This window comes from Paramisgurnus dabryanus, chromosome 19 (genome assembly GCF_030506205.2).
Source record: "Paramisgurnus dabryanus chromosome 19, PD_genome_1.1, whole genome shotgun sequence".
In the NCBI taxonomy this organism is placed as follows: Eukaryota; Metazoa; Chordata; class Actinopteri; order Cypriniformes; family Cobitidae; genus Paramisgurnus; species Paramisgurnus dabryanus.
Window position 1 is genome coordinate 9,066,969 of NC_133355.1, and position 18,824 is coordinate 9,085,792.

The window sequence follows — 18,824 nt, forward strand, 5'->3', positions numbered from 1 at the left end:
AGCTTATTTACACAGTGTGCATGGTAAAAAGGTAGGCTACTCTTAATGCAGATTCATTTACTTGTCAAATTGCATGTCTGTTTCAGTTGTATTATGCATTATGTAAAATAAAATCACAAGAGAGAGAGAGAGAGGGAGAGAGAGATGGAGCTGTTCAGCCCTTTAATCTGCCTTAAAGCCGTGTTGCCATGGACACCTCAACATTTTCATTCAGCTGCTAAAGTAGTTTCCTGGCATGTGCATATGTAAACCCAAGACAGCAGTCCACCTGTCCATAGACTACACTTGTGACTTGTGTATATAATACAAAAAAAAACCCTAAAGCAGTACAAAAAACATAACAGAGCCATCATAAAATCTTCAAATGTGATGCATTCATAAAATGCAGCATAAATTATGTAATGCAAAACTTCCAGCTAGACATTGAAAACTTGCAAGCGTGATAAAAACATGCAACAGAGTTCAACCAGTGTGTTGACATCCCCACTGCTTATCGATATGCAGTATGTAGTACTTGAGACACTTAAACTAATAAAGTGCTTAGTTAAATGCCAAAGGCCTATGTGGACCTTTCTGAAATCCTATTAGCCAACCTTGGAAATCTCTTCAACAAACTGTAGTCCTGCCTAGTATTGCACTGTGGATTCATAACCATCCACCTGTTAGTTGCAGGTAAAGCAGAGATATCTACTTAGTGGTTTTGACCTCATCTGCAGCTCTTTTGGGGTAAAGTGAACTGCATGGCAATAATGATCAATCCTTAATGACAAGGATCGAATGGATACTTCATAACACCCCCATGGAGTTCAACTATTGGTTCACTCCAGGTGATGACATCACCGGTGAGGTGGCTTGAGCAGGAAGCTTGGTTGAAGATCTCGGCAGAAGTGAGCACACGTGACCACAGCTGCAGGTCTGACATTTCGCCCACGAAAGACTGCGTGGCATCAAATCGGCCACCCAGAGTGTCCTATCATGCAAGATGGTTGTAAGTTAGTGCGAGTGCCACTTATTTGATTCCCTGATGTGTGAATCTGTGTGACATACCTGTTCCTGTCCAAGAATAAAGACCCCTCCTGGTTTAATTGAATGCCAAGGAGACAGATTTTCCCCAGAGCCCCTTTTCACACCATCCTGATAAGCCTCCCACGTGCCGTCACGTGTGGACCATGTCACGCAGAGATGATGCCACTTACTGTCCGTCAGAGAAAGAGGAAGAGTGACAGCCTGAAAAAGGGAAGAGTACAGCTTTAATAAATATGCTTTACTTATTTATAGTCGTATGCTATTTACATATACATTTATACATAGATGCTTTTATCCAAGGTGGCTTGCAGTGCATTCAATCTACAGACGGCTATACTTTTTATCAGTATGCATATCAAATGTGTGACCTTTGCGTTACTATTGCAATGCTCTGCTAAGTGAGCTACAATCTTTTTGCTTATGTCAATTTAATATGATTTTGATATTAGCAAAATGAACTTCTGCTATATGTGTACAGATGTTTACAAGAACCAATGACTATATACTGGTCGGTGCCATTTTTATGAACCTGTCTTGTAATGTATTGCATTGTCTTTTGTCTGGCACCGTGTGCATTAGGTTTCACACATGCACTTTATGTGGTTAGGTTAAACTACTTTGTCAATGACCTTGTATCCTTTTATCTTGACTAAAGTGACCTTGAAGTAACCTGAAGAAGTAATAGTCCAACCACTGAAACTCTTAGTGGCATGAAAATGTGTATGTAAACAGTGATTAATAAGATAAGATCTTCCTGGTTTAAAAAAACAAAGTAGAATGTATTCACACGTCACCAAGGATAAGCCATTAACTAGTTAGATAGGATGATGCAAATAGCTGGGACGCCAACAGGAAGAGACAGCTTTGCAAATCGTCGCAAGGACAGGACAAGGGCGACATTATAGGGTTAATCTGGTGACCCCTTTTTCTTGTCACAGGCCAAGAATCCTACTGTCCATAATGATCATTAACTTAGTACATGTATGACTTCATATAAGAAAAATCACTGAAAATCTCTAATATCAAATATTTCTCATTTCATTGAGATTAAAATTTTTTTTTTTTTTTTTTTAAGTTTCCCCCCTAACATTTTTTGTGATTTTCACAAAAGTTTCACAAAATGCCTTCCAGGAAAATTTTCTCCAAAAATATATAAACATAAAAATATATCAAATGAAAGAACAGACCCTCTGCTTTCAAACAAATATAAACAAACAAACAAAATGGGGAAAAAAACATTTCACCCTTTCTATATTTTTATCTGCTTATAAACTCTTAAATATGGATATTTTTCTTTAAAAATAACTTTTTTAACAAAAAGCTGAAATAATTGCATCTTTGTGAAGGAATGGAATTTTGTAAGAGATCAGATTCAGAACGAAGATCAAAACATACAGAGTTTAAAATTAGTAAATATTTTTTGTTGCTTTAGTTTTTTATAAATTGGGTAAGTGATTAGTGGATAATCGCAATATTACAGATTAACATAAAACCTCATCAGGAACACTTTTTTGTTTCAATGTTTTCTCTTAATTGATTAGATAACTCGTCAATGGCGGGAAAAGAGTTAAATGAAGGGCAGTGGAAACCTTTGCTTATATCTCTCCTTTGAAAAAGACCCAGAAATGTTACAAATGTCTCTATTAATTACAACAGAGATCAACGTCACAAACCGAGCTCAGATTTGCCAAGTCTGCAATTAAAAGTCCATATTATTGATTTCAATATGAACATAAACATTTCTTATGTTAATAATTAAATAACCTATACAATCTACATTAATATTGCTTCTTTATACTCATAATGCATACAAATTGCTTTGTAATTTTATTTCTCCTACACTTTAACCTCTAAAGCGTCACCCCACCCTATTGAGTTAAATCTACACTCTTGGAGCTTTCAAACAATATACAGTTTGTCATGATTAGATAAGAATTCACATGCAAACATTGAAGTAGCCTAAGGCCATGTTTACATTAGAGCATTTGCGTTTTAAAACGGCATTTTGAAATGAAAACGATCCTCGTTTATACTGGCATTTTAAAAAGAATCTTCATCCACACTATACACCACCATAAACCCATGAAACATGACCAATCATGTAACTGGGCATGCGCATAAAAGTGTAAAATAACTTATTACTCTAATAATAGCTTACCTTTGCGCGTTTACGCAGCCTAGGGGTGTGCGATAATGACAAAAAGTCATACCTGGGTCCTTTGCTGGCAACTATAACAGACACTATTTTTGAACCTATAAAAATGTGTTTGGGAAAGTCTTATACTGTTCTATCTCCCCCCTACAACATATTAATATGATTAATAGGTTAATTTTGATTTTATAACTAAACAGAAAGGTCTTTATGATATAAAAGAAAGCATTCAAGTAAACAGTACTAAACAGTAGCGAACTTGAAGCAAAAATAAATTTTAGCAAATGCAAACTTCAATCAAACATAGTAAGAGGTGAAGTATTGCTTTAGCCTACCAGAAATGCTTATTGCATTAATTTTTAAAAGTGTGCGAGGTCCGTGCACGTCCTCCGCTAGCAACACAGAATAGCTAAAAGCGCAAGCGCCTAAACGAGCATTAAATATTAATGACGTTGAGTTTATTGTTTTTATTAATTTATATTCACAAAACTTATCAACAAAACATCGATTAAAATTAATAGACAAATTATCTGAAACGAAATTCATTTTAAAGTAGCAAACAAAACTTAAATTAAACTCAAAAATAATGTCTGACCCATTACAATTCTCCCTTCATATTGGCCTTTACAACGCCTATATGGCGTTTAAAATGACAGTCTATCTTTCGTAAGCTAACTAAATTTAAACAAAACATAAACACATTAAACCCAATAATACTCAAACATGAATATAAAACAGACATTATCTATAAGGATACATGTTAAAACAATCCGATATAGCGTTTATAATAGCTGGTTGGTAGATGTTTACTATTTTTGGCAAAACCTCCGTTGCAAACCAACATTTACATGAATAAAATAATTTTTACTTTGAAAATGATGCGTTGTCAGGTTAACATCAGCTGTTCGTTTACATAAGACTCCGTCTACGTTCATTTACACTCAGAGCAACGTCTGAGTTCTCAAACTAAAACAGGGTCTTCAGCGTTTGCGAACGAATCCGTTTATGAGGGTCGAAAACGGTGATGTAGTGTAGATGAAAGGCGTAAACGTAGCAAAAGTAACGCGTTTTAAAGGATAAACGCATTAATGTAAACATAGCCTAAATGTAGGTGTCCTGCTGGTGGGACGGTGACATTTAGATGAAAATAAATGTTTTGAGGCACATTCTCTTCATAAATGAATCAATTACTCTACCTACATCATTTATTTTATAAAACACTGTTGAAATGTCTATTCTGGAGGCTAAGACCTTTCCAAAGATATATAGTTTGTAGTGATAGATTAAAATTTACATCAAAAATTTTGATGCAAACTTCCGTATTCGGGACGGCGACGCTTAACAGTTAAAAAAAATGCTGGGTTATTTTCAACCCAGTGTTGAGAAATGAACACAGCTGTTGGGCTAAATTAACCCAGCACAGGTGAAATTACAACCCAACTGGAAGGGTTAATTCCTTTATCCCCCAATGCTGGGTTGAAAGTAATCCAGAAAATGTTTACATTTGACCCCAAAATGTTTTGAAATAACCCAACATTTTGGGTTGAAACAACCCAGCACTGGGATGTTTCTGGGTTGAAAAGTTCCTAGCATTTTTTAGAGTGTTGATTTGCTGAATTTGTAACTTTTTGCACTACCATTTCTGGTTTATACTGTAACTATGGGATTTCTGTACCTTGTCATTCACTAGGAGCTCCATTGGATTGTTTCCCCACTCAATCAGGACAAGTTCGTTGGCTTGTCCTGGGACAGAGTAAGAAAACGGCGTTCCTATCCCAGGACCTGAGCCCCCTTTCAGCCAAAGACAGACTGTCAGGGCGAAGATCTCGTTCAAAAGTGTGCGCTTGATTCGGCCATACATGTAGTTGGTGCGCATTGGGAAACCGATCTGAAAAGCGTCAGGATTCTTGTGCTTTTTGTTGGGTTCTGTTGAATGTAAAGGCAAGGGTTAAATGAGATCTCATTTCACTGCAGTGTAACATTTCAACGCTTGGACAGATGCTATACTGTTTAAATGAATTCAGATATTGACAGTTATATCACAAACACATTTGCATTTATATTTATGCATTTAGCAGACGCTTATGTCTAAAGAGACGAAAAGTGATGAAAACAATAAAGCATCTTAGACGAATCTTAAGGAGCCAATAATATGAAAAGTGCTACACAAAGTTATAAGGGCAGTTTCCCAGACAGGGATTAGACTAGTCCTAGACTAAAATTAATGTAAGAGGTGTCCAAACTGAAAATAGCTTGCACTGACATATCTTAAAATACATCAGTTTCCTTTGTTTTGCCTCAAAATGCACACCAGAAATGTTTTTAGTGAGGCATGTTTGTTAAAACTAGATATATTTTCTAATTAAACTTAGGCGTACACTGTAAAAAAAAATCCGTAGACTGTAAAAAAATTCCGTTGAAATTACAATGTTATTGCAGCTGGGTTGCCGGTAATTTACCGTAGATTTAAATTTATGTTATTTACTGGCAAGAGTTTGTTCAAAGTTAAATAAATGTTAAATATTAATAAGTCTTTATCTTTACAGAATAAAACTACACAATAACACCCTCATGCAAAGCATTCTGGGAACCAGAAATCATCATCAACCTTTTTTTTTTTTTGCCTCAGATTTTGTTTCCCAGAATGTTTTGCTTGATGCTGTTTTTTTTGTTCTACTCTGTAAAGTCAAAGACTTGTAAATGTTTAATGTTCATTTAACTTTGAACAAAATGTTGCCTGTAAAAAACATACATTTAAATCTACGGTAAGTTACCGGCAACCCAGCTGCAATTTCTACGGAATTTTTTTACAGTGTAGGCCTGGTTTAAGCTAATCCCTGTCCGGGAAACCGCCCCATAGTTTTAACACATTTTAAAGACCTGTCATCTTTACGTGCATCTCATGTGCATTTATGTACTTGTAGGGTGTATCACCTGTTTCAGGAATCTTGTACAGATTGCTAAACACAGTTTCTAGCTTATTGTGTGCTCCACGACCGGATAATCTTGACCCGGTTGGTTTGTAGGGAATCTGCCGATGGTTGCCATGGTCATCACTTTCTTGATGTCCATCATGGTCGTGACCATTGTTTTGATGAACATCCTCATCATGGTGGTCATCGTGACCGTTTTGATGATTATCATGGTGATCTTCATGGTTGCTGTCATGGTGGTCATCTTGACCATTATGATGGTTTTCATGGTGATCGTTGCGGCGGTCGTAGAGATAACTGTAATGGGGGTTATAATTGGGACTGGAGTGATGGTCATCATGATGATTGGCATGGTGGTTGCCATGGTGACTATCATGGCTGTTGTGGTGATTATTACGGTGGTCATCATGTCCGTGATGATTGTCGTGGTGACCGTTGTTATGGTCGCTCTCATAGTGATGATGGAGCTGTTCTTCAAGCGCGTTGATCTTGCGCTGTAGGAGATCTCTCAAAGAACTTGAGTAGGAACTGGAAGAATTTCTTGTCTGTGAGAATAAGGACGTAGAAAAGATAAATAAGTCAACATTATTCTTGGATGATTGGATGATTCCCACGTATAATGATTTTGACCTTCTCCCCTCAGGCATTAGGTAGAGAATCATTATTAGCAAAACAAATCATTTTAAAATCTGTTAAGCGTCACTGTCCCATATACGGGACACCTAAGTTTACTTCAATATTGTTCAGGTAAATGTTAATCTATCACTACAAACTATATATTGTTGGAAAGGTCTTGTAAGGACTCTGCCATAGTCTGGTTTGGTAATTATATCTAGTTGTGTATGGCAGGGTCCTGACAGTACAATGTTTTGTGTGGGAGAGCGTGGTTTTGATATTGTCATATCAGACCACGTTTTTCCCATGTCTTGTGACTTTTCCCCGCTCCCTTGTATTTTGTCTTTTAGGTCTTGTTTAGTCTAGTGTTCTGTTTTCATGTATGTATATGTGCATGTGGATGTATGTATGTGTATGTATGTGTATTTGTATGTGTGTGTATATATGTGTATGTATGTGTATATATATATATATATATATGTACGGATGTATGGATGTTATATGTATATATGTGTATATTGTATGTATGTGTGTATATGTTTTTATATATTTGTATATATTTATATATATAAATATATTTATGGTTTTGTCTTGTGGGTACTGTGGTTGTCTTGTGTTTGTATGTGTTTTACAGGTTCACTTGTGCTTCCCTCACAGGTGTTCCTGTTCAGTTTGATTGCCTCCTCTCGTCTTCCTCACCTGTTGCTTGTTTTCCCGTCATCATGTCTGTGTATTTAAGCCCTGTGTGTTTGTTTGTTCCTGGCAAGTTCGTTTGTCATAGTTTGTTGAGATACTCGCCTGTCACTTTGTCTTTATACTAGTCTGTCACAGTGTATGTTCTTGCCATTTCTAGCTACGCTAGTTCCTAGTCGTGTTTTGTGTCTGTTTCTTGTTGTGGTATTATCTCTCCTACCCCAGTCTGTGCTCTCTGCTACCCGGGAGTTTTTCTGTGGACTCTGATTACTCGACGGCTCTCAGAGACTGTTTCTCACTCACCAGTTACGGACCACTCTCCTTCTGCCTGCTTAACTGCCTGCCTGTTTTATTGACTGCCTTTTGTGCTTACAGCAGCGCACACTCGCCGCGGCATTGCCGCTGTCCAGTAGGAGGGTCCTTCAGCACTGAAGCTGCACGGCTTCTCCCTTCAGCACCACTAACGCTCTCTCTCTGCCCGCCACAGGATCTCCTCTTCCATCTGCCTCGAGTGCCTGTAGTCAGACTGTCATCTGGCCTTTTGTGGTTGGCCCCCACATATACTCTCTCCCACCGTTCGCTGTCTGGCCGGAGCCCGAACGTGTGTGGCTCTCCTCCCCGGTGCTTGTGTGTGCTCCCCGCCTCAGCCGTCTGCCCTGGTGTGGCTTTATGCCCAGACGCGCAATTGTCTGTTTACCCACATTATTATTTAAATAAAACCTTCTGTTTACTGCATTGGGATCTTCTCTGTTTTCTTGAGTCCTGACAGGTCTAAGCCTCTAAAATAGACATTTTAACAGTGTTTTATAAAATAAATTATGTAGGGAGAGTAATTGATTCATTTATGAAGAGAGTGGCCTCAAAACATTTATATCCTGCTAAATGTCACTGTCTCACCAGCAGACATGTGGGGCGCCTATGTTTACTTCAGTGTTTTCCATGTGAATTCTTATCCAATCCTCACAAACTATATATCATTTGAAAGCTCTAAGGGTGTAGTTTCGATTTATCATAAGAATTTTGGGAAAGAAATTACATAGTGAGAGCCATTTTCTAAAATGCCACAGGTCCACAGGTGGGCTCATGTTGTTATTATATATTGGTAACACGAATACCCTACCTAAACCTAAAATATTTTGACAAACTATATATCATTGGAAAGCTCTGAGAGTGTAGTTTTCATATTTTATCACCATTTTGGAGAAATTATGAGAGAGTGAGAGTCAGTTTCTAAAATGTCACCGGGCCACAGGTGAACCCAGTTTGTTTTTACATAGGTATACCCTATTCCAAACCTAAACAATTTTGACAAACTATATATCATTGGAAAGCTCTAAGAGTGTAGTTATCATATATCTTTACCATTTTGAGAAAGAAATGACGTAGTGAGAGTCAGTTTCAAAAAGGTCACGGGCCCACATGTAGGCCCAATATGTTTTTACATTTTTCTAACACTAAACCCCCACCCTGAACCCCAAAAATCTTGATAAACTATATATCACTGGAAAGCTCTCAGAATGTAGTTTTCATATGTCAAAGTCATCTGATGATAGAAATTATTTAGTGAAAGTTTTTTGTTACATGCCCCCCCCCCCCCATAGGAATGCATATTAATTTTCTATATTCATAACACTATATCCTAGTATAAATCCTCAAAAATGTTGACAAACTATATATCATTGGAAAGCTCTTAGAATGTAGTTTTCATATTTCAAAATGTTTTAGCAGTAATAATAATGCAGTGACAGTAATTGATTCATTTATGACAAGAGTATGCAGCAAACCGTTGACACCTACTGGCCGTTGTTGGTAAAACCACTAAAACTGTGACACAAACCTCATTTTTTGTGATTTTAACTTGAAATTTGGATCACAACTGCTTGAGACATATGGCTTCATGTTTACATTATTACTTTGAGAAATTTACCTCTTTATAATTTTTGTAATGAAATGTATATTTTATTGGATTATTTTTATTTATTAAAATAAATTTAAACTGATATAACATTTTTTCTGTTAAATATTGTCACCTGCTTACACAACCTTGAATTGTCTTCTTTAAAACAAGATAAAGATTAGGCTTCTAGACCAAAAAATGCCAGAGTTATATTCATTTGAAAATGCACTTCAAATGCCGACTCCCCCCCCCCCCCCCCCCCCCCGAATCTAAAGGATAGGACGACGCTTAAGAGGTTTTAAACATTTTGTCCCATCAGCTGTGAAACTTTTAAATATGAGATAAAGTATTTTTAATTCTTTTGTGAATTGGGTGAATGTTTTGTGTTTTTATGTTCTGTGTGATATACTTGTATGCTGCAACAAAAATTGCCTTCGGGAAATGAAAAAGTTGAACTGAACTTGAACTGAACTGAACTGAACTAAAAGTTGTGGTTAAACGCCAACTGACATTGTACGAGCAAATCAAATGCAACGTAAGACCCAAGCTCACCAACTGTGTGCGCACACTATACGGTTAGATCCCAGAGCTGCGACTTAACTGCTCAAAATGCACAATGTCTAAAATAAACTCGCGAGACACTCAAACCCAGGCGTTTGTGGCTGTGTTCCTGTTTGAAAAAAACATGCCGTAGGCACTTAAGAGCGGGGCAAAGTAATGTATGTGTGTGCATTTACAAATGTGTAGGCAGTTTGTATGTGTTTACTAGAATAAATTATCCTTAAATAATAGATTCTCGTGCCGCGTTAACAAATCAGGAGCTTGCTCTAGCACTGATGTGATTACAGGAATCGAGCGGAGGCAGAAAAACAAAACAAAAATGAAGGATAATGATCTTCGCTATACGAGACATCTTCGTACTTTTACAGAAATTAAAAGGATCTTGTTTGGAAGAAAGTGAGTGAGGAGGTCGAACAATCTGGTACGTTTACTCAATTTGAGCTACATAAGACCCTCCCATGACGTAAATTTCAAGGAGCGACCAAAATTTCTGACCGTCCAATTGTTGGTCAGGAGAGGTTAATCGCCTTCCGGTACATTGTACGACAAACGACATAAGATGAAGCTGAAAATACAAAAAGTCGCACATCTCAGAAATTGCCTCAAATTCGGATGGTAAATCGGACCGTGTATGCCATATGTTAAAATCAAATCAAGACCAAGACCAGATCAACATTTCTCAAATTCTTATGTAAGTCCCACATAAACCTAAACAGTCATAATAAAATACACCAAAACACCACTCTAAGTTGCTCAGAAATGCAGTTGCTCAGAAATGCACAACAGTTCTGTTATGGGTTTGTTTGAAACCATTTACGAATAATAAAAACTGTACATGCTAAACAATTAATCGCGATTAATCGTTAGCAGAATAAAAGTTTTTGTTTACATCACATATGTGTGTAAACTGTGTATAATAAATATGTATATATATAAATATGAACACATTCATGTATAATTTTAAGGGGAAAAAATGTATATATTAAGTATTTATATTTATATATAATATAAATTATACATAAATATACAAATTTATATACACATGTAAACATTTCTAAAACATATACATGCATGTGTGTACATTTATTTATACAAAGTTATTATACACAGTTCACACACATATATGATGTAAACAAAAACTTTTATTCTGCTAACGATTAATCACGATTAATCGTTAAGCATCCCTTATAATACCTTCTTGTTTTTTTTAAATTTGTAAGAAATGAATATCAGTCATGAGCATATTTGTGAAAACTGCTCCTCTTGCTCTTGTGATATCATTTGTTAAAATAAAAAATAGATTTGAAGACCAGATTTATAGAAACCCATACAAAAACATTCACATTTCACATTTATTTTTAAATATATATAAAAATGTCAATATATTTTTTATAAAAGTAAAAATAATATTCTGAAATATATTTTGAAATAGGATACAAAAATGTATTTTTCATCAATATATTTTTTGGCCATTTTTTGTATATTTTAAAATATATTTTAAAAATAAATATATATTTTTATATTCACGTTGCATTGAAATAATTATCTGTTTCTGTTAGAAACCTGTAAACATAACAAATATACTTTATGCAAAAACATATTTTTATAATTCAAACTTTTATATTTTGGCCAGAAAAAATATATTTTTTGCCTCATGGGTTGTAAAATTAGAAATGCATTTTTTGCCTACTGTACTACTTACCCCTAAAATACATTTCAAAATATATGTTGACATATACACATTAAAAACTAAAGATTTTTTTTATTTAAAATTATATTTAGATAAGCTTTACATTCTACAAAATGTATTAAGCATATATTTAAATTGGCCAGAGAAATTAATTTTTTGTGCTGTATGCGAAGAACACATTTTCTGCAGTTACTTGCATGATCCATTATCATATCATTAACATTCTTTAGCATTATGACGCTACAGGCCCCGCCTTCCTTCAAATAGTCACAACAAATCCAGCTTTACACCACACCATATCAGTCCACGCTTAATGGCTCAAGGCAGATGAGGCTAATTGGTGGTGGCAGCAACAACGAGCACATTGCAAACCTCGTAACTGGTACGCTGTGTATGCATTTCCTCTAAAAGACAACGGCGATAATAATAATGTCACTTTCGGACATAAACATGAGACATTAAAAGCATGCATTTCATTTGTTTTATTTTAATGCCATTTAAAAAAAAATCTAACTGCACTGTGACTTTAAAAGAAAATGTATTTACCTGAAGATTTTCCAGCCTCTCTTTCAAAGCCTGCAGAGTCCTTCCTGTTTGTTCAGGGGAGAAGCCTCCATGTTTGCCCAGATATGGAGATTTGCCTCTGTGATGGTCATTGCGGTGCCCATTCAAAGGGAAGTGTGGATCGGCATAGTGATGTGAGGAATGATGAGAGTTGTGGCTTGGTGGCACATGGTGGTTATCATCATGATGCCCTCTCCCAAAGCCCTCACAGAGGGTCAGTTTAGCTGTCAGTTCCTGGATGGTTTTCCGCTGATCCAGGATGGTTTCCTTCTGTCGTACAAGGCTCTCCCTAAGGTGAAGGATGGTGGCTTTGGCCTCGTCAGACATGCCATGTTGGTTACTACTACTGGTGTGGCTATTTGGCGGCCCGTGATGTCCATTTGCCTGCCCATCTGTATGGCCATTGCTGCTAGGCCCATGAGCAGCCCCACTTGGGGTTAAACAGCTTGGGTCAGCATCCACTGGGATCGGGATGCAAACAAGTTTGGGTTGCGTTCCCCAGTCGTATTCCGAACCTGGCACGCTACTAACCGTGATTGAGGGCATTAAGGATAGAACGAGAAGAGGAAAAAGGCAGAGAGGGGGTTTATGCAGTCCATGAAAAATCCAGTACATGTGTGCTGAGAAAGGCAGCAATATAAGAGCTTGATTTGTGGTTTTCACCATCATGAAATTCCTATTTAAACTGATGTGAGCCATGAAAATATGTCATGGGAGACTAATGAATGGATTAAGGAATCCATGACGAATGTCCAAAAAATTTAATTCAGTTACCATTTCTTTGAACAGTTAAAAATCCATCAAATGCTGCATCGAGGCATACCAACATCCAACTGGATGTTACGTCATTACTTTACCACATAGAAAAGGCAATAGGAGTTGTTGACTGTTCCCTGGCACCAGGTTGATGAGGTCTTTGGCACGCCACCTCCCTGGAGTTTGGCAGTTAAAATTAATCCTTTAATTTACGGATACTGTTAGGCCAGGGTACATTCCTGCAGATTATACAAAGGTACATTTTAGTCGTAATAAAGCCATGCCCCAAAAGCTCAAAGATAAGGAACTTTTGTGTAACCATATTTAGATCATATCTATATCCACGTAATTTTCATGCAAATGTTAACCTTACAATAAAATAAAACTTTTTACTAAAAGTTTTAACCATACTGATAAATACCAGTGTGAGAACTCAAAAGTATTCACATTTTTTTTCCATAGTTTCTTCCATCAAATGCACACATTAAATGAAAGTAAACTGTTATTTGTTTGAGTTTTTACAAAGAATGTTGTCTCCCAAAAACATTTTTGGTCATTTCAATAATGCTTGTATAGGTTGTCTCTTATCTAAAAAAGAAAACATGAGTGTTTTTCTTATCATCAGGGGTTTAGGAAAATATACATTAAACAGATGTTTCAATATACTGGTAATAAATACAGTACAATTTGAGAAATTGTTTTAATTTTTGACTGAAAATGTCAAAAAATGTGTTTACATGGCCCTGTCCAAATTTGAGATACGTTACAGCCATCAAATTTATTTATGAAAATACATTTTATTCTCCTAAAAGTAGAGATGCACGAATCACGATATTGATAGCCGATTATATCTCGTGATAGTTTAGTAATTATATTATTTTGCCTAAATAAATTCTGAAGATTTCATTTTCTGAATGTTATTCATTAATAATCATAATAATCATAATAATCATAATAATAATAATAATCATCATCATAATAATAATCATCGTAATAATAATCATCATCATCGTAATAATCATCATCATGATCATCATCATAGTAATCATCATCATCATCATCATCATCATCAAAATAATACAAAATAAACATTAAAGTGATTCTTCTAAACATTTTTTATAGACCCTTTTACAGCTCACGTGATCAAATAGCCTGCACGCGCATGTTGGCAACAAAAGTGGTATAATTTCCCATTGGTTAGCAACTCAGAAAGTTTATTAAAACGGTTTCCCAGCATCAAAATGTCTGGTTGTTGCATTTGGTTGCATTAATATAGTATACTAATATACGTATATATGTATTTGAACTTTATATTTGGCCATCTGCTTACATCTTCTATCCACTCCACTATAGTACACGGATCTGGTAGCTGTGTTGAAAAAGTTGGTAAGTGAACTTTTTAAAATAACTTTCTCTGTCCGTGTTGCTTCACTGCTGATTCTTGCCGTACTTCCGTTGCCAAACTGCGCGCGCATACATTTTTACGTCATCATTGTGAACAAACAGTAAAAGGGTCTATACACTGAGCTCAAATTCAATATATCAGTGCATCTCTAAAACTATATATTTCCTCAGTATAAACATTTCATATGTTTTCTATTTTTTATTTTAAATAACATTTGGGTTTTTGATATTTGAAAATCATTGCATTCTGACTTTATAATTTTTTTACAGTGTCACAGTTTTTTGGAACTGGGCTTTGTACACACACATACAGTATACACCATGATCCCTGAATTTTGACAAACCTTCAGCTTGATGAACCTTCAGCGAGGGACCCCTTTCCTAAAATTGTTATCAATATATCCATATTTTCTATTAAGGAACATTTAAATTGTGTCAGATAAAGAGCAATTTTGATATTATAATGACAGCAAATTGTTTACAAACCTAACATTTTTGTTTTGGTCCTTTTTCTTGAAATTTTCAAGGAGCCCCTAGGAACCCCAGTTCAAAACCTCTAGTTAGACAATCTGCCTGAGGATCTACCACGTCACAGTTTTCCAAAGCAAGGAAAAGAGGTTTCCAAGGTTGATTATCTAATAGGATCTAGGGAGGATTTAAGACCATGGTGGATTGGCTTGGCATGCTTAGGGCGGACTCTTTGCCCTACTGTCATGATCACATGTGCTGATAGGACTGTGTTGCAGTCTAGTGCTTAAGAGTCAATTCAGATAGGGGTCAGCAGACTTGTACTGTTAGCAGCTTGTCAGTTCTGTACTGTATGTGTTTCTCAGGCTGTATGGCACACCACCTCAGACAAAAAATCTGACAAAGCTCATGTCATCCTCGTGTGACGGACCTTTCAGCTCTGTTAGACTGTAAGCAAACAGAGAAGTCTACATCCATGTCCATACACTGTAAAAAATTGCTGTAAAAAAACGGGGAATTTTGGACAGTAATTTACCGTTTCTCATAAATACAGTTGAATACTGTAAATAAACATTAATATGACAAACAAAATAATAACAGCAAGCTCCTGTTCAGTCTTACGGGATAATACAGTATTTTTTGGTTTGGTCAGGCATGTCAGACATGTGACGAGCTCATCTGCAACCATGAGTAAAACTGATTTAACTACACTGTTTTTCTGCATTTTATTATACGAGAAGGAAGCAGAATTAAAGACTGTCTATCCATTTTCACTCCGATTGTGACCCTACCAGCACTGAGACGGACGACGAATTCACTTATTTTTTACTCCTCGCCTGTATATCAAGGTAAGCACAAACTGAACAGAGTCTGTGTTTCTAAGTAAAATAATTGACAAAATGTTATATATATTTGCTTATTTTTGAAATATTTCTAAAAATGATTTATTTGATTTTGACATATTTAGGGCAGATTGTTAAACGAATTGGCAACTAGCTATATAGGTTAAATACAAATAAAGATGCTAATGTTAATTTGCAATCTAATCAAATGTCTGACTGATGTGCGATTATCTATTGATATTTTTTTTAAATCTACATGAGGGATTGGGCTCTGTTTCACCATTTGTTTGTATCTTTTTTCAATGTGTGCACTTTTAATCTTTGTACAGCGCCTCGTGAATGTGTTAACATTTAGCCTAGTCCCATTCATTCCTATGGCTCCAAACAGGGATGAATTTAGAAGCCACCAAACACTTCCATGTTTTCCCTATTTAAAGACTGTTAAATGAGTAGTTACACAAGTAAGTTTGGCACAAAATAAAACTTTTGTTTGGAGCCATTGGAATGATTGGGGCTAGGCTAAATGCTACATTCACGAGGCACTGTAAAAGATGAAGTGCACGCATTGAAAAAAGATAGGGCTGTATTAATTCGTCTAAGTTGAGGTAAGAACATAGTAAAATATTGAAAACGGCTAGTCCAAGGCTGATACTGCTGGGTAAGTGTAACACTAAGGTATGGAGTATAAAACAATAAAACAGTAGGCCTATAGAAAAGTCTTTCAGTCTGTCTAAAAAATCTCTTTCTGTAATTAATATCATTAGCTTTTCTAAGTAATGGATTTGTAGAAGTATAATATCTGATAGTTTTTTGGGACATTAACTGTAATTGTTGTCTGCATTAGTTGCTGGTGATGAAGTCACATTTGGAGGTTGGATGATCAGCAGTGAAAACATCATCATCTGTGAAGGCAAGATGAAGCTGCGAGGACACTGGAGTTTGTTCAAAGGTAAATCCTCTACTAGCTGTTCAAGAATGTCACATTGCGTTAAATTAGTGTCTCTTTCTTTTTTTGTAAATTGACTTTAATTGCATTAGGTCTTTTAAATAGTAAGTCGAAGTTTAAGCTAGCATGTGCATATAGAAATAACACTGGGTTTTGGCCAAATTTGTTGTCATGCTACATGTTTTTGAATAAAGTATTTCTCTCTCATTACTGCCAGAATGGCAACAACCAGAATATTTATACTGTGAATGCAGTTGGTTTTATCTGTCTTCATTGCAATTAATCTTTACTTTTCTCATTGTACTTTATAGATGCTTAATTGGTGTGAACCCTAAGAGGTGAACAAAAGCCAGGCAGGTGAAGGTGTCCGAGAAGACAGGAAAGCTTGTCCAGAAAAACGCAGCAACTGTTAATCCCCATGTGACCACCCTCATCAAAAACTTCATGGACTTTGAGTGGCTTTCACATTGTATTCTGCAGTGTTGTGATATTTATGTGACATCACAGCATTATGTTTTATTCAGCCCAGTCTCATTAGTGAGGCAGAAACTGACATTTAAGAATGCACTGAATTTTGTTATATTTAATAAAAACAGTGTTTTATCATCATCCTTTAATTTGAGAATTTTTTTGCAAGCAATTTTAAGTGTTTATTTTAAAATTACATTTTAACAATGCTAGAAAAATCACATTCTACAGTATAAATAACAGCAGGAACCCTAAAATAACAGTATAATGCATCCAAACATCTGACAGTATTATACTGTGCAGCTCCCTTTTTTTACAGTACTGTCTCGTAATATTTGTACAGTAAAAAACTGTTGTTGTAAATTACAGTAGGTAATCTGTAAAATTACAACTATATGCTGGCAAATCTAGCTGCCAGTATATTACTGTAATTTAACAGTGAAATTTTTTACAGTGTACTTTAAAAATAATCAAAATTTTGAGAAGTGCTTAAGAATGGTTTATAACTAATAGTAAATATGCACAAATGCATGTGCACATTATCAGGGGCGTCGGACTGGGGGTAAAACCAGTACTGATTACCAGGGCCCCAAAGGAAGAGAGGGCCCTTGTAAAGTCTGGAATATATTATGGGGATGGGGCATGGGGGGCCATCAGGACTGCCTATGCATAGGGCCCGAGATCTTGTGCAACGCCCCTGCACATTATATTTACATACGCACTGAATTAACTATACAAATATAAATTAACAAACTATTTAAAAGAATCTCAACTCACTCTCAGACACAAAGGTACAAAAGTTAGGATGGCACCTTTAAAAGGTCTTACAGATATATACCTTTGAAGTACCAGTATGCACCCTTTGGGTACAAAACTGTACTTTTTAAAAAGGTACCGCCCTAATGACAACTTTTGTACCTTCTTGTACTTTTTTGAGTGTATTTGTCCAGCTGAGCATATGTGAGCAGAGTCAAATGACAGCTCTGATCTCAATCATTCCCTATTGCATTGATGCTTAAATCAATCTGCTGGATCTTTTACACAGTCCTCATTCAGAGTCTAATTCGATAAAGAGAAATAGACTAATGCTAAGTCCTTTAAATTGGACTGTATCATGTCACAAACAGATGGCACATTACTGTGTGATAGGAATGAATTGAGAGGGCATGCTGTAAAAACAGGTCAGTGGTCCATAAAGGAAAGCAGAGTAGTTATAAACGAATAGCTAATGACATTGGCTGCTAACTTAAAGACTGCAGAATTTGTTTTATGTACAGTATACACAGTTGACGGTACCCATTTAGTTCACCTTATTGTATATGTTTCTCTTACTAGAGAAGTCAATGGGTATGTCAACTGTGTGGTTACCATCATTTATCAAAATATGTACTTTTGTGTCCAACCGTAAAAACTCATACAGGTTTAGAACAACACGAGGGTGAATAATTGATTTAATTTAAATTTTGGGGTGAATTATCCCTTTAACTATTTTTGAGAGTAAAAAAGTACAAACTATCCATAATAATAAAAAAAAAATTGTGTGTCAAATGTTATATTGATTATAAAGACTATTATATATTGACATAAATATATAATACATTAATATAATAGCTTATATACATTCTGGATAATAAGTATTGTAAGAAGCATCTATGCAGGTCATTGGAATAAAGAGGTGAAATCAGGGCATACTGAGATTTGTTCACCAAGTTCTTACTGTAGGTCACACTGTGTCATAAATGGTGTACTTGTGTGTACTTATCACAAATAAAGTTTTATTAACACCACAAAAAAAACTTACACAGAGTC

At 35.8% G+C, this 18,824-nt stretch overlaps 1 protein-coding gene and 1 long non-coding RNA gene across 3 annotated transcripts; one reads left to right on the forward strand and one right to left on the reverse strand.

Annotated features, from left to right (window-relative positions):
- Window positions 1–131: 131 nt before the first annotated feature.
- LOC135773470 (uncharacterized) lies at window positions 132–12,677 on the reverse strand. Its single transcript, XM_065283066.1, has 5 exons — window positions 12,114–12,677; window positions 6,113–6,656; window positions 4,854–5,104; window positions 1,048–1,227; window positions 132–970 (listed from the first exon to the last, which is right to left on the reverse strand). Exons 1-5 carry the CDS (start codon window positions 12,675–12,677, stop codon window positions 761–763), a joined length of 1,749 nt encoding a protein of 582 aa, XP_065139138.1. The 3' UTR covers window positions 132–760.
- Window positions 12,678–15,253: 2,576 nt separating this feature from the next.
- On the forward strand, window positions 15,254–17,471 carry LOC135769645 (uncharacterized). Of its 2 annotated transcripts, none has more exons than XR_010542470.2 (3): window positions 15,254–15,607; window positions 16,446–16,550; window positions 16,859–17,471. It is a non-coding gene; the product is annotated as an uncharacterized lncRNA (long non-coding RNA). The 2 variants fall into 2 exon arrangements; XR_012335445.1 differs by lacking the exon at window positions 15,254–15,607 and adding an exon at window positions 15,708–16,259.
- The last annotated feature ends 1,353 nt before the right edge of the window (window positions 17,472–18,824 follow it).

What these genes read in the sequence shown, in the direction of transcription:
- LOC135773470 (XM_065283066.1), bottom strand. Translation starts at nt 12,677, where the DNA reads ATGCCCTCAATCACGGTTAGTAGCGTGCCAGGTTCGGAATACGACTGG. An exon ending in GTACAAGATTCCTGAAACAG is followed by an intron (nt 5,105 to 6,112) that starts GTGATACACCCT and finishes TACATTCAACAG; the next exon opens with AACCCAACAAAAAGCACAAG. An exon ending in TTATTCTTGGACAGGAACAG is followed by an intron (nt 971 to 1,047) that starts GTATGTCACACA and finishes CTTGCATGATAG; the next exon opens with GACACTCTGGGTGGCCGATT.